The sequence below is a fragment of the Chrysochloris asiatica genome, unplaced genomic scaffold (genome assembly GCF_000296735.1).
Source record: "Chrysochloris asiatica unplaced genomic scaffold, ChrAsi1.0 scaffold00071, whole genome shotgun sequence".
NCBI lineage: Eukaryota > Metazoa > Chordata > Mammalia > Afrosoricida > Chrysochloridae > Chrysochloris > Chrysochloris asiatica.
In genome coordinates, this window is record NW_006408589.1 from 9646177 (window position 1) to 9671583 (window position 25407).

At 42.8% G+C, this 25407-nt stretch overlaps 1 protein-coding gene across 1 annotated transcript in view; it reads right to left on the reverse strand.

The window, feature by feature from the left end:
* The window catches only part of DOCK2 (dedicator of cytokinesis 2), a 658261-nt gene that overhangs the window by 118850 nt on the left and 514004 nt on the right, over positions 1 to 25407 (reverse strand). Inside the window, exon 30 of the mRNA XM_006864832.1 lies at positions 14493 to 14571. Within this exon, the coding sequence (XP_006864894.1) occupies positions 14493 to 14571 (79 nt within the window). The remainder of the gene's footprint in view (positions 1 to 14492; positions 14572 to 25407) is intronic.

The window sequence follows — 25407 nt, forward strand, 5'->3', positions numbered from 1 at the left end:
CAATCTTTTCTCCATTGATAAGAATGTTGTTTATTGGTCCAGTGGTGAGGATTTTTGTTTTCTTGACATTGAGATGTAATCCATATCGAAGGCTGTGATATGTGGATTTATATAATTTAAAGTGTAAAGTTCACTGTTTTTTTAAATAGTCACAAGCAACCACTGTTGTTGTTAAATGCTGTCAAGTCAATTCCAACTCATAACGACCCTGTACAAGTTTTCTGAGGAGTGGCTCATGGGTTTGAACCACCAACCCTGTAGTTCACAGTCCAGTGCTGAACCTACAGTGCCACACCATTATCACTATTTAATTACAGAACATTTTCTTAACTCCAGCAAAAACCCTATACCCATCAGCAGTAACATCCCATTCTGCTCTCTGTCTTGACCCCTGGCAACCACCATTTACTTTCTCTCTCTCTTAGGATTTTCCTATTCTGAACAGTTCACATACGAGGGGCTTTAAAAAGTTGCTGGGGAAAATTCCATTATCTTGCAATCCCATTTTCCCACCAACTCTTTGAAGCCCCCTTGTATATATGGACTGATAACAATATGTAGCCTTTGGTGTTGGACTTTCTCTGACCTAATTAGCATAATGTTTTCAGGGTACATCCACATTTTAGCATAATCAGCATTCCATTACTTTTTATGGTTGAATCATAATCCACTGTCTGGATGTATCACACTCTCTTGATCCATTTAGCAGTGAAGGGCTATTGGAATCATTTCCACTTAGGGCCTATTATGAATAAGACTGGTAGGAAACTTCTTGTACAAGTCTATGAATGTATGTTTTCAATTCTCTTGGGTGGACACTTAAGAAAGGACCTGTTTTTCTTTGGTTCCCTTCTGGGAATGTCTTTGTGGACCATAAACGTTGTCTCACCTTGTTAAGTGCCATTGAGTTGACCCTCTACAGGGTTTCCAAGGAGCGGGTGGTGGGTTTGAATCACCAACCTTGTGGGCAGCAGTCCAGTATTTATCCTACAGCTCCACACCAAGACTCCATGTGTCTCATCTTGTTGGTGATGGTTGGGTGCCGTGGCATTGTTTCCGACTCATAGCCACCCTGCATAGGGTTTCTGAGGTTGTAAATCTTTATGGGAGCAGAACACATCATCTTTCTTCCACAGAATGGCTGGTAGCTTCCAATTGCTGACCTTGAGGCCAGCAGCCTGACTCATAACGCCACTTGTTGTTGTTAAGTGCCATTGAGTCAGTTGCAACTCCTAGTAACTCTATAGAGAGTTTCCGAGGAGCAGCTAGTAAGCTTGAACTGCTGACCTTGCAGTTCAAACCAACTTTGCAGTCCAGCACATGAACCCACAGCACCATAATAGGGCTCCTATTACCAGTTAGTGGACCAAAATGGTACACCCGAGCCCTTCACTGCTTCTGCCCCTTTTGGATCTGAGAGCAAGTTGTCATAGCCACTGGCTCTGTGCAATGTGCTAAGAGGTGAACAATGGTCACAACTAGACATTGCTGGACACATGTAATGCCCCCTACCCCAAGTCTACTTTCAGTTTGGTTACCAAAGGATCAGGACCAGATTCAATAATCTGTCTAAGGCCTCATGAACTGCCTTAGTCTCCAGTGTTTTCTCCTTCGACCCATTCTAGATGGGCCTGTCTGCTCAGACTCTACGTGAGTATTTTGGCCTCTTTGGCTTTGCGCACAGTGATTCCCATACCTGAAGCATTGAAGTCCTCTTCTATATCCACTTCACTCGTGAAGCCTCCCAAGATTCCAGACTATGTCAGGTCTTCTCAGTACCTTCCAAATTTCAGTAGCACTTAGATACAACCACAGATTTTAGGTCCCTGTTCCACACTTGGGTATTCACTGTTCCTTGATGGTACAGTGCAGGGCTTGAACAGCAGTTGTATCACTTGATAGATGGGTCGCCTTTGCCTAGTTACTTGAACTTTCTGAGCTTCATTTTCCACTGCTGTGAAATGGGAAAAGTAAAATGACACTTCCCATGCTGAAGTGCCGTAAGAGCGGGATGAGCTAATACAAGCACGGGGATTCTCACCACAGAGCTTGGCGCACTCAGCCAATGATGGAGGTGGAGATGGTGTAGACTGCTGGTTGTAGAGTATTCAAATGCTCTGTCATTTCCAGTTGTAACTTCTTTAAGTGTAAGGTCCTATCTTCTACTTACATGTATTCCTAATGCCATACTCAGAGTCCTGGTGTGGGGATGTAGGATCAGCATTAGACTGCTAACTGCAAGGTCAGTGGTTCAAACCTACCACTGCTCCTTGGAAACCCTATACAAGGTGGCTATGAGACAGAACTGACTTCATGGCACTTAGCAACAGCAATGCCATACTCAGCACAATGGCTTGAATACAGCTGGACTCCAAAAAATATGGATTGTTTAATGCATTGTTAGAGATATGATTCAGTTTTTTCAAAAGGCTCCAGATTTTTCCTTTCTTCCCTGTCCCAAACTGCCAGGTGGCATTCGTACTAAGTGCCCAACTCAAGGTACTAAAGGAAGCCACAGGGACTTTGGCAAAGCGCACCTACTGTATGATCCCAGTTAAATGAACTATCTAGGATAGAACGTGTATAGAGTGGTTACTGAGGTGGGGAGGAGCCCTAGTGTGGTGCTGTAGCATAAGCACTGGGCTGCTAACCAGAAAGTTGACAGTTCAAACCCAAGTCAATCCTCGGAAACCTTATACAGGGTCACTATGAGTCAGAAACAACTCAACGGCACTCGACAACACTAACAGGGTGGGGAGGGGAGACAGGAGATAGAAGGACTCACCATTAAGGGGACACTGAGCTGTTAGGATTGATGGGAAAATTTGGAAATGGATAATAGTGATGGTTGAAGAACATGGCAAACATAACTGAGTTCAACAGTTAAATACTCAGCTGCCAACCAAAAAATTGGCAGCTTGAACCCATTCAGCATCTCCATGGGAGAACAATTTGGAAACCTGCTTCCATAAAGATTGTTGTTGCTGTTGTGAGCTGTCAAGTTGGTTCTGACTCATAGTGACCCTGTATAGGGTTTCTAAGGAGCCACTGGTGAGCTTGAACCACCAACCTTGCAGTTCAAACCGTCCTTGATGTCGAGTGTTTACCTACAACACCATACCACGAGTCCCTAAAGATTTCATCTTCGAAAACTCTATGGGGCAGGTCTACTCCATCACATAGCGACACTCTAAGTCCAAAATTGACTCCATAGCAGCTAACAACTATAATAGCACTGAATTGTCCATGAGAAGAATGTTGAAAATGGCAAACCATTTGTTCTATCTATTTACTACACACAAAAAGAACACACACAGGTCTTTTTTATGTGGGGAAGAAGTGGGATGATTTCTGATTGTTGTTGTTCCTGTTGTTAGGTGCCATCGAGTCAGTACTGACTCATAGCAATCCTATGCAGAGCAGAACAAAACACTGCCCGATCCTGGGCCAACCTCGATGCTGCCACCTAGCCAATCCATCTCATTGGGTCTTGGTCTTCCTCTTTTTCTCTGACCCTCCACCCTACCAAACATGATATCTTTCTCCAGCGACTGGTCCCTCCTGACAATATGTCTGAAGTAGGAGAGATGAAGTTTGGCCATCCTGGCCTCTAAGGAGCACTCTGGCTACACTTCTTCCAACACAGATCTGTTGGTTCTTTTGGCAGCCCATGGCACTTTCAATATTCTCCTCCAACACCATAACTCAAATGCGTCAATTCTGCTACGGTCTTCCTTATTCACTGTCCAGCTTTCACATGCATATGAGGTTATGGAAAATACCATGGCTTGGGTCAGATGCACCTTAGTCCTCAAGCTGGTATCTTTGCTCTTCAACACTTTAAAAATGTCTTGTGCAGCAAATTTGCCTAATGCAGTACATCTTTTGAATTCCTGACTGCTGCTTCCATGAGTGTTGATTCAAGAAGAATGAAGTCCTTGCAACTTCAATCTTTTTCTCCATTGATAAGAATGTTGTTTATTGGTCCAGTGGTGAGGATTTTTGTTTTCTTTACATTGAGATGCAATCCATACTGAAGGCTGTGCTCTTTGATATTCATCAGTAAATATTTTAAGTCCTTTTCACTTTTAGCAAGCAAGGTTGTATCATCTGCATATCGCAGGTTGTTAATGAGTCTTCCTCCAATCCTGATGCCACGTTTTTCTTCATAGAACCCAGCTTCTTAGATTATTTGCTCAGCAAATAAGTTGAATAAGTATGGTGAAAGAATACAACCCTGTCACACACCTTTCTTAATTTTAAATCATTCATTGTTCCCATGTTCTGTTTGAACAACTGCCTCTTGTTCCACGTCCAGATTCCTCATGAGCACAATTAAGTGTTCCGGAATACTCATACTTTGCAATGTTGTCCATAGCTTGTCATGATCCACACAATCAAATGCCTTTGCATAGTCAATAAAGCACAGGTACACATCTTTCTGATATTCTCTGCTTTCAGCCATTAGAAGTTTAATATTTTGAAATCATAAGACACTAGAGAGCTAGAGCTGGAATGAATTTCAGGGTCATCTGGTCTAATATGCATATTTCACAGATGTAAACAGAGAGATCCAGAGAAGCTGAATGACCATCCAATGTTATACTGTTAGAGGGTACAAGAAGAATTTGGTTATTTCAACTTATCTTCCAAAAAACTTATGAAAGTAATACACATGTTTTAAAAAAATTAAATGGTAAAAAAGATTATATAATGTTATTTTCCATCCTATCTTCAACCCTAATCTAATTCCCCAGACGAAAATACTGTTAAAATTTTCTTGGATAGCATTCTAGAAAAAAATTATGCACAAATAAATATATATAGAGACAGCTTTTTTTTAACAAAAAATACTCAGCTGTACTTGCTTTATTTTTCTCACCAATATATCTTGCAAATGTTTCTATATTAGCAAATACAGATCTACTCCATTCTCTTTTATTGCTTCATGGTATTCTGCTCTAAGGGTGCACTTTAATTTTAACCAATTCCCTACTTAGCTTGACTCCAGATTCCCCCCTGGTCCCCCTTTACCAACAGTTGATTACAAATCAGCGTTTTGGTTTACACATCTTTATGCATGAAAACTGTATTTATAGTCTACATTCCTAGAGTTGGAATTGCAAAGTCACAGACTATCTGCAGGGTTTGTCGTCATTTGCTTTCTGTCACTGTTTGCTTAGATGCTATAGGGTTGCCTTTAAAGGCTCCAGATCCAGTCACCAGTTCCATTATCATGGTCAAGTTGTCTATCTCCCTGACTCTCCATTTTCTCAACAGGATATATTGAGGACAATGTTGTTATTGTGTGCTATCGAGTCGATTCCAACTCATAGCAACCATATATAGGGTTTCCAAGGAATGACTGATGGATATGAATCCCTCACCTTGTGGTTAACAGTCCTGTGCTTATACTACAACATCACACCAGGACAACTGCTGTGGCTGTTGTTAAACGCCATCAAGTCAGTTCCAACTCACAGCAACCCTGTATAGGGTTTCCGAGGAATGGCTGGTGGGTTTGAACCACCGATCTTGCAGTTAGCAGTCCTGTGATTATCCTACAGTGCCAATAGTTTTTGTTGAGTGCTGTTGAGTCAGTTCTGACCCACAGCTACCCTGTATAGGGTTTCCTAGGAACAGCTGGTGAGCTTTAACTGCTGACCTTGCAATTCAAATGACTTTGCAGTCCAGCACACTAACCGAGAGTGCTACAACAGGACTCCACAGAGCTAACAGTATACCTTTAAAGAATACTCTTATAAGGACTCAAAGAAAATCACTGCCTGGTCAGCTAACTGACCAACTAGTCCAGACTAGAGGAGATTCCTCCTCCCATTAGGCAGCCTCACTGCACTGTGTTCACAGCGTATATGATATCTTAAACAAAATTAATATATCCTCTGTCTCCTCTTGTGAATGTGAACACCATGCAGGCGACAACCTCATCCTTTTGTTTTTGTTGTTGTTGTATTGATAAATAATGTTTATTATTTGTAAAGCATATTTGCAGATACTATCTTATTTGATTTTTTTTATTATGGTAAAAATATATAACAAAACATTTTCCAATTCACTAAATTTTAGAGTCATAGTATTGTATAGCCATTGCCATGATCATTTCCCAAAGATTCCACCATAATTAACAGAAATTTAGGCAGCATCAATGGGTTTAAGTGTGACGACAATTGTGAGGTTGGCCCAGGATCAGGCAGTATTTTGTTCTGTTGTGCATAGGGTCACTATGAGTCGGTACAGACTCGATGGCGCCTAACAACAACAATAAGCAAGATCTCTTCACTCTCAACATCACCCCTTGTTGCTGTTAAGAGCTGTGGAGGCCCTTAATAGGGTTTCTGGGGCACCAGATATTCCTTGGAAACTCTATACAGGGTCATGATGGGTCAGAACTCACTCGATAGCACTTAACAATGTAAATCTTTGCGGGACCAGAAACCTCATCTTTCTCCTATTGAGCAGCTGGTGGGCTCAAACCACTAACCTTATGGTTTGATGTCCAGTGCTTATCCTGTGGAGCCACCATACTTCCCTGGTGGTCTCTATGTATATGACTATTTCATATAAATGGGATCATATAGTATTTACCCTCTGGTGTCTGGCTTATTTCACAATAATGTGTTTCAGAGTTCATCTGTGCCATAGTATGTTTCAGGACTCCGTTTCTCTTTATGACTGTGTACCTCTAATATTCCATTGGATGTATTGCATTTTGCTTAGCCATTCATACATTGATGTCTAGCCATTCATACATTTGTCGTTTCCACCTTTTGGCTGTTGCAGATGTGAACAGTGAATTGTGCTTCAATGAACACTGGTGTCTAAGGAAGCTGAGCCTTAGCTTTTATGTCTTTGGGGCACATACCTATTTAGGAGTATCAGTGCTGGGTCAGGGACCTCATCTTTTCATTCATTATTGTATAGCCAATGTCTAGCATCATAAGGAGCCCGGGTACTATAGTAGATTATACATTGGGTTGCTAACAACAAGGTAGACAGTTCCAATGGGAGAAAAGATGAAGCTTTCTGCTCCTATAAAGATTTTCAGTCTCAGAAACCCTTTACAGTGTTGCTATGAGTCAGAACCAACCCAACGGCATACAGCAGCAGGAACATGAAAAGCTGGGTTGGTGACGTGAGAGTTGATAGCTAGAACCCACCAGCAGCTCGCCAGCAGAAAAAAGCGCAGCAACCTATTTTGGTAAAGATTTCAGCCCAGGAAACCCTCAGATGCAGTTTTCCTCGGTCCTACAGGATTACTATGAATTGTAATGGATTCAATAGCACATAGTAACATCAAGAATCATGACAGCACACACGAAGAGCACAAACTCAGAAATTACTTCTTGAATGAGTTCAACAATGAGTCTAACTCTCTGTGTACATTCTGGCTAAATCCTCCCAAGAAACAGAGCTTTGCTTTATTATTATTCTCCCCATTTTAGAAATCAGGAAACTGTCTTCCAGAAGGTTAAATAAACCTGCCCAAGGTGACACGGATATAAAATGACAAAGTTTGTATTTTTAATCCAACTCCAGAAAGCATGCTCTTAATCACCCTCTTCATCTTCTAAAATCACTTTTCCTTCCCTTTCTCAACTTCCTTGAGTCCTTTTGTTGGTTAAGTTTTCCACTGGTTCATCTGATGTCTCTGTCTTCACAGCAGAAAGTGCAAAGGTTTTTAATATTACAGGATTTAGTTCTCAATGGCCTGGGATTATTATTGACCCCAAAGTCCAATTTTAAAAAAGCATGTAGCTGAAATGCAATGAGTAGACCCTACTCTGAGGTGAAGCAGCAGCGATGCCATGGTCATTCTGAAATGCTGTGGGTGATTCTAGAATGGAAAGCTCTGAGTATGGGCTCAGTTTAGGGGCATCAGGGCTGTGCCTCCAACTGAAGACGGCAAGGCCAGGGGTACATTGCCAAGCAAACATCCATCTTTCTGCCTAGAGGGGTGAGAGCTGGCCCACCACAAGTCTACCTGGGGCAGGGGGTTGGGGAGGGGGACGGCACTGAGGGCATCCACAGGGCTTCTGGAACTGCTCCCTCTGTGTGTGTGTCTCACAGATTTTTAGAGTTCCTGGTTACATTCTCCATTGTAGAGACCAAGGCTGCCCTCATTCTTCCACCAAAGGCTGGGGGATATTCTGTAAGTTTAGCATCTTAATGGGCCTCCAGTCTACTCAAGAATGATCCCAAGAGGGTCTGGGGCTCAGAAGATGATACAGAAATGCCTTAAGGACTAAGTGTGAACTACCACACCCAGAGCCAACTAGAGCTTCCAGATGAGAGAAGCTGATCTAGGATCATCAGAGAGCTGCCTAAGATAGGAAATAATTTTCCGAGTGCCAATCACAATTTCCACCATGAAAGGTCTAATTTTTTAGCCAAACAGAACCTCCAACTCAGTGCACCTCATCTCGATGCAAATAAGAAATACCAAGGGCCCAAAGCGCTTTGGTAGCTGCAGAGCTGCTTCCTAGAATCCAATCACACCTTCTTTCAAAAAGATAGTGCAGAAATGTGGAAAGAGCTGGGACTTGAGTCCTAGCAGCTCCACAGGGTTGTGTTGTTGTTAAATGTCATTGAGTCAATTCCAACTCATAGCAACCTTGTAGAGGGTTTCCAAGGAGCAGCTGGTAAGCTTGAACCACCAACCTTGCAGTTCAAATGACTTTGCAATCTGACGCATTAACCCACAGCGCCACACCAGGACTCCTCCCCACAGGGGTAGTAGTAGTTATTGTTAGCTGCCATCTAGTTGGGCTCCCAACTTTTGGTGACCCCACGCATAACAGAACAAAGCCCTGCCTGGCCCTGCACTCCCCCCACAAGACTGGGTTTTTTACTGGGTGATTTTCAGCTGTAGATCACTAGGCCTTTATTCCTAATCTACCTTAGTCTGGGAGCTCTGCTGAAATCTATGCAGAGATACTATAACACCTGAGCTTCCACTAACAAGCAGGTGGTAGCTGCACTTGAGGTGGTTTAGGAATTAGGTAAATCTTACAAAAAAAAAAAAATCAGCTACTTATCTGAAACTCAGTTTACTGTGTTGTTAGGTGCCCTCGAGTCCATACTAAGTCATAGTGACTTTGTGCACAACAGAAGGAAACACTGCCTGGTCCTGCACCAACCTCACAATCTTTGCTACGCTTGAACCCATTGCTGCTGCCACTGTGCCAATCCATCTCGTTGGGGGTCTTCCTCTTTTTTACTGATCCTTCATTTTACCTTGATATCGTTCTTCAGGGATTGGTCCCTCTTGATAATATATCTGAAGTATGAAGTTCAGCTTATTCACTAGTAAAATAGATACATACCAACTTAATGGATCCTGTGAAGAGTAGTTAAGTGCCCTAAGTTGTTGTTAAGTGCCATCAAGTCGGGTTCTGACCCATAGCAACCCTGTATAGGGTTTCCGAGGATCAGCTGGTGATCCTGAACTGCAGGCCTCCCAGTTCAAGTAGATTTTTCAGTCCAGTGCATTAACCAACAGCGCCACACCAAGACTCCAAGTGCCCTAAGTAGACACCTAATAAATGCTAGCAGCCTTCTTCAAAACTGAATTCAAAACTAAGTCTCAGATGCCAGAAAATGAACTTTTGGCCTTCTATTAAGGAGCCTTGATGCCTTAATGGTTAAGTGCTAGCCCAAAGGTTAGTGGTTTTATGCCTTCAACAGCACTGAATGAGGAAGATGAGACAGTCTGCTTCCATAAAGATTGCTGCATTTTTGTTAACTGTCGTCACGTCAGTTCTGACTCAGAACACACCTGTAAAGCGTTTCTGAGGAGTGGCTGGTGAGTTTGAATAGCTGACCTTGTGGTTCAAGCCAACCGTGCGGTCCAGTGCTTATACTACTGCACCACATGAGGACTCCATAAAGACTGCAGCCTAGAAAACCCAATAGGGCAGTTCTACTCTGCCATATAGGGTTGTTATGAGTTGACTTGAAGGCAATGGTTATTATTTATGTTAACTGAGTAAACTACACAGCGCACAACACAACAGAACATCAAGACTCCAATATCCTTGCGGGCAGGGATAGAGTCTCTCCTTTGCTTCTAAATTGCTCAAAAAGCATGTCAGAATCCCTGAACCAAAAGGAATTGCTAGTAAACAAAAGTCCTTACTGGCCTGAATGGAAAAATCCTCTCTTGCTCTCCTTTCACCATGCAAATGGAAAGCAGACACCAAGGCCTGGAGTCCCCAGTAAAGTTCATGAATGCAAATCATTTTAGCCCCAAGGCAAACAAAACAAAACAAAACAAAAACCCTACCAGTTTTGTAAAGCCCAGGGCTGGTCACCTACAGAATGGCACTCACAGAGTTTCTTGCTTTCTGCCCTTTGAATCAGAAAGCCAGCATTCCACAAAAGATATTAGGGATAATCTCCTTGCCCCTGCCCCTCCTCTGGACAGCAGCTGCCAAGGCCAGCAGCACTCAGTGATGGATGCTGCTCCTGCTGATATTAAATGCATAATTAATGAAACTGTAAGCAGGAAACAAGGCGTGTTCCAGGCAGGATACAGAGAACAAATCTATCCGCACACAGGGTGAGGAGAAGGTAGGAGAACACAGATAAGGTTGAAAAATGATCCTGTGGTTGGGTGCTTTTCAATAAATATCTGTGGAAGCCTTATTAGAAAAAATAGACTTGTATTATTTTGTAATGCTGGCCACTTTCCCGGTTCACAGAATCTTGTGGGTGTGACAGCCCCAGGCAGAGCTGTGGTGATTTAAAAAAAAAAAAAAAAAAAAAAAATGCCTCCAGACTGCTTTATTTCAGAAACGGATGTATAAGTTCCCAACCTTGATACATATAGGGCCATGGTGGTGGCTAAGAATTCTAAATAGCTGCAACAGCAGTTTTAATCATTAGAATGAGAGCTAAATTTTACTGAATGGCTACTGTGTTCCTGGCATTCTTCCAAGCACTCGACATGGATTAAGTCACTCATTCCACACAACAATCCAATGAGAAAGGTACTATTGGTAGCCTGATTTAATAATAAGGAAACACTGGCACAGTGAGGTGTAGTAATTTGACAGGGGTCACACAGCTGGTAAACACAAACCTTCTCTATATGAAACCCCTACTTCTCTGGGCATCTTTCAGCTGCAGATTTTCTTTCAAGAAAACAGGCTGAATCCTAAAAGAATGGCATGAAGCACAGAAGCTGAGTTTGGCTTACGAAGTGCCCCCCTAGGACCACGGAGGAAAGCTGGAGCCAGGAAAGCAGGTCCCAGGCTAGAATTGGGGAAGCCCATGCAAACAGAGGAACAAACCATCCTACAGTTTTATGATCCAAACAGTACCAAGCTGCTGGCCTCCAGGGGGTATTCCAAGCTGCCCCTCCAGAAAGCAATGGTCTTATTAATTTCCCTGAGCATGCCTATAAGTGGAGCCTGCAGACAACTAGGCCAAATTTGGAAAGGAATCAAACATTTCTCTTGATTGAAACAATGTTTTGTTTTGCTCTCCACAGCCCTGACCACATTAAGGATTGGTATAGAGAAAGTCTAACCCAGACCTTGTCCAGCAGTTCAGCCCAATGCAGTTGGGAAACCTTGTATCTAGTGTGTGGTTATAGTTATGCATTGGGCTCTGGCACCAGCCACCACTGGCAGCTAGTCCTAACTCAGTGCTGACAAGCTGTGTGACTTCAGGTTATTGACTCAGTGCCTCTGAGTCTTATGTTCTGCATCCTGTATGCAGAAATAGTAATGGGAACAATATTAATAAATATATGCTGTCAAACCAATTCCAAGTCTGTGTCAGATTAGAACTGTGCTCCATAGGGTTTGCAGTGGAAGAATTTTTGGAAGCAGATCACCAGGCCTTTCTTCAAAGGTGCTTCTGAGTGGTCTTGAACGCCCAACCTTCTGGTTAGCAACCAAGTACATTACTATTTGCACCATCCAAGGAATTGTAATAATAATAACAGTAATAGTAACAACAACTGACTTGTAGGGTAGTTGTAAAGACTGAGACAGATAATGATCATAAAAGGCTTCGCGTGAGGCTTGGCACTTAGGAGCCATCAGTAAATGCTACTTACTCCTACTATTACAGTTATTGCTATAGTTCAGTTGCCTGATATGATGAGAGGCTCTTGTTCAAAGATAAGGAACATGATGCTCATCCTTTCAGGTCAACAAATACTTGCAGGTTGGTGCTCTCCAGCAGGGTGGGTCTCAGGCCTCAGCCCAGAGAGCACCTTTTCAAGGAGACCTGCCCTGTGCCAGGTACAATGCCCAGGGTCCCAGTGAGCACATGTGCTTTGCACACACAAAGCTTACGTCTTGCTAGAGAAAGCACGTTTTGGAGCAGTAAGGAAGATGGCTTCAAGCAGTGTTTAATGCTGTGAAGAGACGAAAACCCACTGTTGCTAGAATTGCCCCATAGGGTTTATAAAGCTGTAAATCTTTATGGAGCACACAAGCTTATCTTTTTCCCAGTTGCTAGGTTCGAACAGCCAAACTTTTGGTTAGCAGCCCAGCACTTAACCTACTGTGCTACTTTTCTGAAGCGACTCTGTTGTTGTTGTTGTTGTTGTTGTTAAGTGCCATCGAGGCGGTTCCAAATCATAGAGGCCCTGTATAGTGTTTGAACCACAGACCTTGGGGTTAGCAGTCAAGTGCGTATCCTACAGTGCCACACTCTATCAGGCTGAATGTGATTGGAAATGCCTCTGGCATGGGTAGAGGGAACCTCAGAGAGGAGTAAGGGTGACCTCTGTGAGGAGGAAGCATTTGAACAGAAATTGGTGGGACCTGACAGGAGGATTGTCCCAGTAAGCTCCTTGGCACATTACATTCTGGAAAAATACTATGAAGTACCAAATGATGTTAGTATTTTACAGATGAGTCAATGGAGGCATGAATACAGTCCAGGCCTGGCCTGAGGTAGTTCAGATGGCCAGGAGTAAAATCCCAGGTAGGAATTCGAACCTCAGATGAGCAGATGAACAGTGCCATGGTCTTGGATCACTGGTCTCAATAACTTGTACTTCTCAGAATCTCACTACAACAGACCCTGGGTACCTGAGACTTCCGGGAGTCAGCCTTTCAGGGCCTTCCTCATATCTCCAGCCAGGGGTAGCAACTTGGACTTTGCCACCAGGTTTTGGGGAGTTGTTTTTTCTTAGTCATGGACTTGATGCAGACTCAGTGTGCTTTTAGATAACACAGTGGAATATTTGTTGAGCTGCTAACCGCAAGGTAAGCAGTTAGAATCTACCAGTCGCTATTGGGAGAAAGATGAGACTTATCTGCCCCTGTAAAGACCTACAGCCTCAGAAACCCTATATAGGATTGTTAGGGCTCAAAAGTGACTGGATGGCACACAACCACCACCACTCCCACCTTCACAGAAAGGAGCTCTGGTACTGCTGTGGGTTAGTTGTTGGGCTGCTAGCTGCAAAGTCAACAGTTCAAACCCACCAGTTGCTCCATGATAGACAGATGAGGTTGTCTGCTTCCACACAGACTGATAGTCTTGGAAACTCTATACAAGGTTACTAGGAGTAGCACTGGATAGCTGTTGTTATTAAGTACCATGAAATCGGTTCTGACTCATAGTGACCCTGCACAGGGTTGCCAAGGCTGTGAATCTTTACGGGAGCAGAAAGCCTCATTTTTCTCCCATGGAACCGCTGGTAGTTTCGAACTGCTGACCTTGAGGTTGGCAGCCTGACTCATAACCACTACGCTACCAGAGCACTGGATAGCAGAGGGTGATTTAATCTCACACTGGATGGTCTCTGGATGGTGCAGTTTACTTGTTCAGCTAACTGAAAGGTTGCAGGTTCAAGTCCACCTAGAATTGCTTCACGGAAGAAAGGCCTGGTGATTGACTTCTGAAAAATCAGTTGTTAAAACCCCTACGGAGTACATTTCTAGTTTTGGAGGAATTAGAAAGCCATAGAGCTTTACTTGGAATTTTTATTGTAAAACATTTTTCGGTTTTGAAGATTGGCTGTGTTTACAAGCTCCAGTGAATATAAAATTAAGAAAATGTGGTATAATTTTTAAAGGTAGCACCCACTCTGACAAGATCTTTTAAGAAGTCACATTTGCATATGCTACTCAATTAAAACCAAAAAATAAACTCACTGCCGTTGAGTCCATACCAACTCATAGCAACATTACAGACCAGAAAAGAACTGCCCCACAGGTTTCCATGGCTGTGAGTCTTCACAGGATCAGACTGCGCCAGGTGGCTGGCAGGATCAAACCAACCACCTTTCAGTTGGCATCTGAGCGCCACCAGAGCAGCACCACCAGGGCTCCTCTGCTGCTCGGTTCATTTAAACATGTACAGGTACAAGCCCCGAGTCCTTCCCTTCCACCTACCTTCCTCTCTCTAAACCCCCGAGACACTGCTGAGACCATTTGTGAGCTGCTGAGTGAGTTTGAGGTAGAACTCAGCCAGAACTCAGAAAGGAAAGCTTGTTCATCACTCACCTGGAACTCAAAGTTGGTGTTTTCTAGAAACTTCTGGTTCATGGTTTCTGCGAACTTGTTGATAGCTCTCAGGAACACCCTGGAAGAGAAGTAAAGGTTACGAAGTCATCTTAGCACATTCTTTCAGGCATCCTCCGTCCAGATCAAAGGAGGGTTTCAAAGACCAAAAGCTGCTTCAGCTGAGCCAGTTGAACACCTGTTTACACTCTAGGTCTGGGGTCATGTTTACCTTGCAAGAAGAACTCCAGAATTGCTTTTGTTTTTTGAAAATTGATAGTTTTTTTTTTAAAGTTTAAGTTCATGGCAGACAATGCATACCACCCAGAGAGCTATCAAGAGAAATCCCTCCCTCCCAAAAAGAACAAGCAACATCAAACAACGGGCCATATAATCTAGAGAAACCATCATGGACATTGTGATGAACATAATTTCAAAGGTCTCCCTAGACATATATACACGAATGATATTTTAAGTACTTCAGATTGATATATGTGATCATACAATAAATGCTGTTTCATTGCCTGTCTTTTTCACTCAGCAATAAATTATAATGTCCCTTCCACACCAATGAACACAGATATACATCATCTTTTTAATCACTAAAGAGCATTCCACCATGTAGATGGATTGCAGTGTATTTAACTGGTTTCTTAGTGATGGATCTGAATATTACTTTTCAGCTTTTTCCGTCGTGAACAATGTTCCAATGATCGCCCCTCCGTGGGCACCTTTTACTCAGCTCTGGGTTTTCTCTTGGGAGCGGCAATACTGGTCACACATTATGCACAATTAGCATTCTGAGAGCTGCTGTCAGGTTGCATTTCTCCTTAAATGTCTTCCTGCCCATCTCCCTCCTCAGAGCTAAGTCTTCCTAATTGCTCTAGCAGTTCCCAATGTCTTGCCTCTTCAACTTCAAAGGCACCTTGCCCTAAGGGACAGTTCCAGACTTGTCAAGTGCCTATTCCAATGGTTCCCTACTGTCAAAGGCAGAGCCTAACCCTGGCCAAAGATGAGCCCTGACCACAGGCATGGGTTGCGTCCTGACCTTGGCACTGGCTGGGCTTCTGAATCCATTTTGGATTGTAACTGAGTGTGGATGTCCCCCAACCAAGCCTTAGCACTGCAGACTTGCTGGAACTGCCATTGGAGACATGCTTGCAGTTCAGACATGGGGACTGTTCCTTGTGAGTGAGCTGGCCCCCCAGCAACTGCAGGGGCAGAAGCCAGGAGGGCTGACTTTCTCTGAACCTGGCAGTCCCCTTTTCAGAGGGTTCTTTCCTCTGTAGGGTCTTCACGGTCTCTATGCAGCAAGGAATGGGATGCCAGTGCACAGGGAAAATCAAAACTCTTTTATTTGGCAGGCATTGCTCTCCACAAATGGAACCTCTTACAGATTGAACTGTGTCCCCTGAAATATGTGTTGGAATCCTAATCTCCATACCTATGGATGGAATCCCCTTAGGAAATAGGGTTTTATTTGTTATGTTTATGAGGAAGATGCTTTATTCACTTCTGAGCTATAAAAAGAACAGTTTAGATACAGAAGCATGAACACACAAACAACATGTATGAAGATCATCTGCAGTCATGGACCACCCAGGACTAACGACCAGGAAAGAGTCAATGCAGCCTCGCTCTGCACTCCCAGCCTCCAGAACTGCAAAAAACACGATTTCCATTCTTTAAAGTTACCCACTTGTAGTGTTAGTTACAGCAGCACTAGGAAGCTCAGACTGACTCCAACCTTCCTTCCCAGGCTTATTGCTCACCATAACTGTGAGCTTCTAACTATTTCCTGAGTACACGGCCCTGCTCTTTGTACAGAAGATCTTGCTCCTTTTCTCTGAATGTCAAAATCCTGCCTCCCTCTGTTACGACCACACTTGACAGTCTAGCTATTTGAATGCAGACAAAGTGTTATTTTGGAGGAGGAGTTTCTTTAGGGCAGGGCCTGCTGTACCTTTGTGTCCCTCAAATGATACTCACTGCAGTTTCCCTTCCAATATTCATTATGGTCTAGAATGATTCATTTGCATGACTCAGTAACATCTGTCTCTACCATTGGATTGTACCTCCCTAGAGATCAGAAGCTCCCTCCATGATCTCATCCACTCTCCCATCTACATGCTATTAGACGCTAAGATTCATATCTCACTCCCTGATCTCTCCCCTGAATTCCAGGCTGGTAGTCCAGTTCTCTACTCCCCACATTGGATGACTAGCAGGCATCTCAAACTTAATATATTCATCACTAAGGGCAGTATGAATGGTTAGCATCCACTGGCTAACCTAAAGATTAGAGGTTCCAGTCTACCCAGAGGTGCCTCTGAAGAAGGACCTGGCAATCTACTTCTAAAATATCAGCCATTGAAAACCTTCAGGAGCACAGGTCTACTCTGACACACATAGCTTCGCCATGAGTCACGGTTGAATCAACAGCAACTTGTATTGTTTAATACCCCTCCCTCCAGTTGTTCTCTCTGTGGTCTTCAATTTCACTGAAAAGGGCAGGCTCCATTCTTCCTTTTGCTCAGGGGAAACAAATAGACAAAAAAAACAACAATAACAAAAAACAAAGTTGGTATTGTCCTTGACTTTTCTCTTTCTCACACATCAAATACCTGGCCTGACAGTAAATCCTATTAGTGCTACATTCAAAGGCTATGCAGAATTTGACAACTTTTCATCACTCCAAAATGGACAAAGGACAAGGATCAGCCACTGCCGCCAATCTGACACAAGTCCCCATCATTTCTCTACTGAACTTCACAGTAGCTTTTTAACTTCCATGTGTCTAACTGTACCCAACTCTCCACTGAAAGTTGCTTCTCTGAGCATTCAGTCTCTGATGCCGCCTGCAGCAAGCCTTGTACTCTCCTGTAGCCAGAGAAAGTCAAAAGCAGAGGTAGGAAGTCCTCAGAATGCCCACTGAAATCACAGATCTGTTTTGTATGAGTTATGCATAGAGGTCCTGGTGTGGTACTCTGGGACCAGCACTGGACTGCTAACTGCAAAGTTGCAAGTTCAAACCCACCAGCCACTCTCGAAAACCCTATATAGGGTCATTATAAGTTGGAACTGACTCAGTGATAGTTAAAAACAAGAATAGAGGGAGTCTCCCTGAGCGATACAACTGACATATGTGTTTGACTGCAAACCAAACAGTTGGCAGTTCAAGACCAGCCAGAAGCACCTGATGGTCTGGTGATCTACTTAAAAAAAAAAATCACTCACTAAAAATTCTATTGGAGCATGGTTCTACTCTGACACACATGGAGCTGCCATACGTCAGAGTTTACTAGATGGTTACTGGTTATTTAAGACAACGTCTAATGTAACATCTGCTGCATGTTAAATGTATGCTGAACAAAGAAGACAGTGCATCCTAGCCCTGAGAGCACAGGATTCAGGCACACCCACATACCCAATTGGGTATCATTTCTGGCTTAGCCACTTTCCACTATGTAGACTTGAGACACATGAACATCTGCCTCTGAAGTTTCAGTTTCAATTAGCAGCAGCTTGTCTCCTTTTGCAGGGTTGTTGTAGAGGTTTAATGGGCAAATACATGTCAGTGCCTTACACATGAGGACAGGTGACAACACATGGTGACAACCATAACACGGTAGCTAAGGCTAGTTTATATCTTTTAGTGGATTGCTCCATTCTGCTCCCAAAGTCAAGTATGGGGGCTTACAGATAAATGGACAGAGGACCAGGGAGTAGCCAGTGACCAGTTTTGAGGCAAGCAGGACCATGTGAAGACAGAAATAAAAAGCCCACCAAATCCACCACCCATCAAGCTGTCACAAAGAGATTTCTTTTGTTTTGCTATTCCACCATCTGCGAACATGCCTTTGAAAAAAAAATGTTTCTTTTTTCTTTTTTTTTTTTCTTTAAAGATTAGTTATCTGATTTCCCAGATGGAAATGCATTGAGTGGCTGTCATATTATGTACAAACATCTCAGACTGTCTAATATGATATAAAAAAGAGGGGTTTTACACATTCTCTGCAGCAACAAAGTTATCAGTATTTCTAGTACACTCATTATTTTGGCTGTCAGTCTAAACTTGTCTCTGGTTCTCAAAGAAAAGTACAATGAACCAAGCATTGGTCTGTCCCTATGCTGATGACAGGGAATGGCCACAGATAGGATATGGGGACACTAAATCAAGATTTCTCCTTCTCTCTGGATTCTTCCAGAACTTTACTCTAGGGATCCAAATATTACTACACTTTGGGTTTGGGTTGGAAATATTGGTCCCACACACACATAGACACAGTTCCGTTCTCTCTTTCCTCCCCTCACTTTTTTTCATTTAAACTTTTCATTCTGAATTGGGGAAGGTTTTACACAGAAAAAAAAAAAAAAATCAGTTTTCCATTCAACAAATCACACATTTTGTTTTGTTTCATTGATTGCACTCCCTACAATGTAACATCACTTAGCCCACTTTCTCCTTGTGTTTCCTGTTTCCATTCCTCCTTTCCTAACTCTTCTGAGCTTTGTCCTCTGGTAAATGCTGCCCTTTTGATCTCAAATGGTTGGTTATTCTAAGGTATGTGTGCCTTCCTAGTGTTATTTCCTTTCTTTCTTTTTTTAAAATAATGGTGCCTTACAGCCTAAGATAACATGACAAAGTGGATTGGAATGCACAGACACTCAACTCATTCTTCATTCTCACTGATAATAAACCTTCACTGCTGAAGACAATGTTCACTATCAAATCTCCACCTAACACTTATGTCATCTCATTTGTGATGTTTAGTAGGCTATGCTGTTGTTGTTAAATGTCATGGAGTCAGTTCTGACTCATAGAAGCTGGTGGCTTTAAACTTCCACCCTTGTGGTTACCAATCCAGTCCTTATCCTACAGCATTAGCTGGCTATAGAAGATCAATAAAATCCACTGGCTGTGAGTTTTAGACTCTGTGATAAGGCTTTACATGGATTCTTGACTTTCTTTCTTTTTAAATTCTTACATGAACTCTGAACTAGATATTTCTTCAGTTTTAGAGATGGGACTTTATGTAGCTTTCCCAGCGACACAGCCAGTACATGTAAAACAAGAATTCAAACAAGGGTACTCTGCTTTTGGAGTCCTGGTATGGCCTCATAGGACAAGTACTGGACAGCTAACTATAAGGGTGGTTCAAACCCTTAGAAACCCTATACAGCAGGGGTGGGGAACCTTTTTTCTGCCAAAATTTATAGCATCATTCACAGGCCATACAAAATTATCAACTTAAAAATTCGCCTGCTCTATTTGGCCAAACATGTAATTAACTGACCTGTTGTGGTACTGTGGGTTAATGCGCTGGACTGCAACATCAGTTTAGTTTGAACGCAAGGTCAGAGTCTCAAGCTCACCAGTTACTCCTTGGAAACCCTGTACAGGGTCACTATGGGTTGGAACAGACTCTACTGCACTTAACAACAACAACAATATGATGCCATTAGGGGTCAGTGAATTAAATATGATGGCAGGAGTCGTGGTGTGGCATTGCAGGACTGTAAAGTCAGTTTGAACCATAAGGTCAATAGTTCAAACCCACCAGCTGCTCCTTGGAAACCCTATACAGGGTCACTATGAGTTGGAACAGACTTGATGGCCCTTAACAACAACAACAGTGTGATAGCTGGAACTGCAGTTGCCTTGGCAGGGCAAGAACAAATGATTTTGAGGGACTTATATGGGCTGCAGTTCAGACATTTCACACCCCTGCTATACAGGGTCCACTATTAGTCAGAACTGACTCAATGCCATTTAACAACAACCCTACTTTTATAAATCTAGATACTAAACTATTGTTCTATTCTGTTTACAAGGAAATCTTTACAATTTTGACCATACGTATTCAACCTGGATGCTGAGCAAATAATCTGAGAAGCTGGGTTATATGAAGAAAAACGTGGCATCAGGATTACAGGAAGACTCATTAACAACCTGTGATATGCAGATGATACAACCTTGGGCTTGCTGAAAGTGAAGAAGACTTAAAATATTTACTGATGAAGATCAAAGAGCACAGCCTTTGGTATGGATTGCATTTCAATTTAAAGAAAACAAAAATCCTCACCACTGGACCAATAAACAACATTCTTATCAATGGAGGAAAGATTGAAGTTGTCAAGGACTTCATTCTTCTTGGGTCAACTAGCAACACTCATGGAAGCAGCAGTCAAGGAATCAAACGACATATTGCATTAGGCAAATCTGCTGCACAAGACGTTTTTAAAGTGTTGAAGAACAAAGATGTCAGCTTGAGGACTAAGGTGCGCCTGACCCAAGCCATGGTATTTTCAACAACCTCAGATGGATGAGAAAGCTGGACAGTGAATAAGGAAGACCATAGAAGAATTGAGGCATTTGAATTATGATGTTGGAGGAGAATACTGAAAGTGCCATGGGCTCCCAAAAGAACCAACAGATCTGTGTTAGAAGAAGTGCAGTCAGAGTGGTCCTTGGAGGCCAAGATGGCTAAACTTCGTCTCTCATACTTTGGACATATTGTCAGGAGGGACCAGTCACTGGAGAAGGATATCGTGTTTGGTAAGGTGGAGGGTCAGAGAAAAAGTGAGATGGATTGGCCAAGTGGCAGCATCAATAGACTCGAGTGTGGCAACAATTGTGAGGTTGGCTCAGGATCATGCAGTGTTTCATTCTGTTGTGCATAGGGTCACTATCAGTTGGTACTGACTCAATGGCACCTAACAACAACAACATGAGTTGGAATCAACTTGATGACACTGAACAGCAGCCCATCTATCAGTCTCTCAGACTGCGATGGCTCATGTGATGACTGTGAGGCTGGAAGCTATGCCACCAGTACCTCAAATACCAGCAGGGTCCCCCATGGTGAACAGATTTCAGTGGAGCTTCTAGACTGAGATAGACTAGGCAGAAAGATCTGGTGATCTGCTTATGAAAATTAGGAAATGAGAACGTGATAGACAGTGCGGAATATTGTCCAAATCACTGGCTTTGGGCATGCTGTCAGGATGGATCAGCCACTGGAGGAGGAGACTGTATTTGCTGAAGCAGGGGAAACATCAGGGCATGGGATGGACATGTACAATAACTGCAATGCTGGACTGGAACATGTGAGCAACTCATGAGGATGACACCTGGGCAGGCGGTGTTTCATTCTGTTGTACATACAGTCTCCGTGAGTTGGAGTCAACTGCAGAGCAACTATCCAGTCATTAAGGTAGGGCAGAGGAAGAGAAACTGGTGTCAACTACTCTGACCCTACCTACCATGGGCCTGAGACAATACCAGACCTTGAAGTATAGCACTGACAAAGGCAGACAAGATACAGCCTTCTGTGAAGGACTAGAAATATTCCCAGACCAGGTTGTTGTGTGTTGTTAAGTGCTGTCCAGTCGGTTCCAACCAGACGCGTAGGGACCCCCTGCGTGGGGGAGCATCTGGTGGATTTGAACCATCTATCTTGTGTGAGCAGTTCAGTGCTGATCCTACAGTGCCACACGAGGACTCCATTTTCAGACTATGGTTGGTTATGGTGCTTAAGTGCCATTGAGTTGGTCCCGATTCATAGTGATATCTATAGGGTTTCCGAGGAGTGGCTGGTGAGCTTGAACCTTCGACCCCGCAGTTCAAACAAACCTTTCAGTCTAGCACATTAATCTGCAGCTCCACACCCAGAACTCCTCTTGAGCCACAGGAATGTCAAAATAAAAGCAATAGCTAACATATATGGAGTGCTTGCTATGTGCCCACTACTCTTCTAAAAACCTTATGCATACTATTTCATTTGATTCTGCATAACAATTCTCCATCATAGGTATTATTTTTAGGCACATTTTATAGTAAGGAAAACTGAGTTGACCTAAGGTCACATGACTAGCTTATGGGAGTAGCAGGATTTGAACCTACACAGTAAGTAGTCAGTTCAAACCTCTGTGGTACCTCTGGTCTCTCTGTGCTCTGAGCTTATCTCTCTGTGGGTAGATATTATTCTGTCCCCCCGACAGGGTGCTGTTAGCACCCTGTGTTCGGGAACTGTAGCTTAAATGGATATGCACACTCCCTAGAGCCCTAGATGCCGGAACACACAATAAATACTGGTTGTTTGACAGCACTTACAGAGGCTTAAGGATATGCATAAATCTCCAAATCTCATCAAATTGTTGGATTTCCAGATCAGGTGCTGGATTTAGCCATTATAATACCACACCCCTAAAAGGGGGGAAAAAGAGATTCCGAGCAATCTTGTTCATTTGTAACACTGTCAAGAACTTGATCACTTCAAAATTAACCACATCATATAAATCAAATCTTACAAAAAGTTGAATCTTACCAAAAAAGCTCCAACAAGCATCATTTCTTGGGGTAAGGGCATCACTCTGGTTGCATACACAAACAGTATACAGCTGAGAGGCATTCTGATCTGGAAAATCCCTCCCCTTCCTCCCCAACAAGTAAATAAGATATAAATAATACATATGTACTTAAATAATAAGTGATAATAGAGAAACTATAAAATCAGGTGAATTCTAGTAATATCAATAATGATGATAGCAAAAACCAAACAGAGAAGAGAAACAGAGAAATTGAAGGAAGTTAGTTAGGTACAATGTTCAAAGTAGCCAACACAGAAAGCTGCCTTGCTCACATGTACCAGTTGAACTTGGGTTAGCTATTTTTGGCGAGATAAAATGGTGATGTGGGAATACAAGTCTGGGCTAATAAATCACCGTGCATGTTCCTTTTGTCCAAATTGTGTTGAAATATTTCACTAACGAGTTGTATGACCTTGGACAAGTCATTCCACCTCTTTCTGTTTCAGCACATACATAAAATGCTGCTGCTGATGCACTGGATAACAAAGTCACTTTGAACCACAAGGTTGGAGGTTCAAGCACACGAGCTGCTCCTTGGAAACCCTGTACAGGGTGACTATGGGTTGAAACCAACTCTACAGTACTTAACCACCACCATTTGGACCAGGGATGGGGAACTTTTTTCTACCAAAATTTATAACATCATTTGTGGGCCATACAAAATTATCAATTTAAAAATTAGCCTATTTGATCAAACATTTAATTAACTCATCCCTCATGCAATGACTAGACTTTTGGTGTGGCGCTGTAGGATGAGCACTGGACTGCTAACCACAAGGTCAGTGATTCAAACCCACCAGCTGCTTCTTAAAAACCCTATACAGGGTAGCTATGTGTTAGAATCCACTCAACAACAACAATGTGATGGCTGGAGTCCCGGTGTGGTATTGTGGGTTAGTGTGCTGGATCGCAGGTTGGTTTGAATTGAAAGATCAGTAGTTCAAATTCACCAGCTGCACCCTGGAAACCCAACACAGGTTCACTCTATGAGTTGTAATGGATTCTATGGCAACTTAACAACAAAAACCATGTGATGGCTGAAGTTGCGGTTGCCTTGGCAGGGCCAGACCTAATGATTTCTTGGGCCTCATATGACCAATGGGCCTGACATTAGCCACCCCTGATTCAGAGGATGCAGTGGACAGGTTAGAGACCCTGGACAGTGCAGTGAAAGTACTCAGCTACTAACTGCAAGGCTGGAGGGCCCAGTCCACACTGAAGTGTTTTGAAAGAAGAGTCTGGTGATGTACTTATAAAAAAGCAGTCATTAAAAATCTTAGGCAGCACAATTCTGATACATATGGGATGACCATGAGTCAGAATAGACTTGCCAGCAACTTGTAAGAAGCAGTAGAGGTTAAGGGACTGGGCTCTGATCAAATTACCTGCTTTTTATTTAAACGGACCCAAACCAAGCCACTGCCATCAAGTTGATTCTGACTCACAGCAAACTTATATAGGGTTTCTGTGTTTGTAAATCTTTATGGGAGCAGATAGCCTCATCTTTTTCCTATGGAACTGTAGTGGGTTTGAACTGTAGTGGGCTTGCAATTAGCAGCCCAATTCCTAAGCCACAGTGCTACCCGGGTAAGCAAGTTCTTTATTTATTCTGGACCTCAGTTTCCTTATATATAAAATGAAGACTATACTAGGTCTAGGAACTCCTCTGGTGGTGTAGTGAGTTGCGTGTTAGGTTGCTAACCACTAGGTCAGTTGTTTGAATCCACCAGCAGCTCCATGGCAGAAAGATGACGTTTTCTTACCCCATGTAGATTTACAGCCTCTGAAACTCTATACAGGATTGCTATGAGTCAGAAATGACTTGATAGCACCAGCAGCAGCAGTATACCACATTACATAGTAACATTGTTGCAAGGATTAAATGAATAAATTCATATAAAGCATTTATGTTACTGTTGCTAAGTGCCATCCAGTGGGTTCTGACTCATAGTGATTCTGTATAGGGTTTCCAAGGAGTAGCTGGTAGGGTTGAACTGCAGACATTGTGGTTAGTAGTCAAGTGCTAACCTTACAGTGCCACACTAGGTGTCCAAAGCATTTATAGCAGTGAGGAATCAAGGTGCTGAATAAGTTTTATTATTATTGTTATCAAATTGTATCAAGTCAGTTCTGACTCATAGTGACCCTGTATAGAGCTTTCCAAGGAGCAACTGGTGGGCTTTAAATACCGACCCTGTGGTTACCAGTTCATTGTTATGCTATAGTGCTACATCAGGACTCCTAATAAATTTTAGCTATTATTAGAATCCTAACGTGGTCCTGGTGTGGCATTGTGGGCTAATGCATCAGACTGCAAAGTCATTCGAACTGCAAGGTCAGTGGTTCAAGCTCACCAGATTCAAGGTTCAAGCTCCTTGGAAACCCTATACAGGGTCGCTATGGGTCAGAATAGACTTGATGGCACCTAACAACAACAACAATGTGGTGCTGTGGAATAATGCATTGGACCACAAGATGAGGTTGAACCACAAAGTCGGTAGTTCAAATTTACCAATCACTCCTCAGAAATCCTATATAGGGTCAC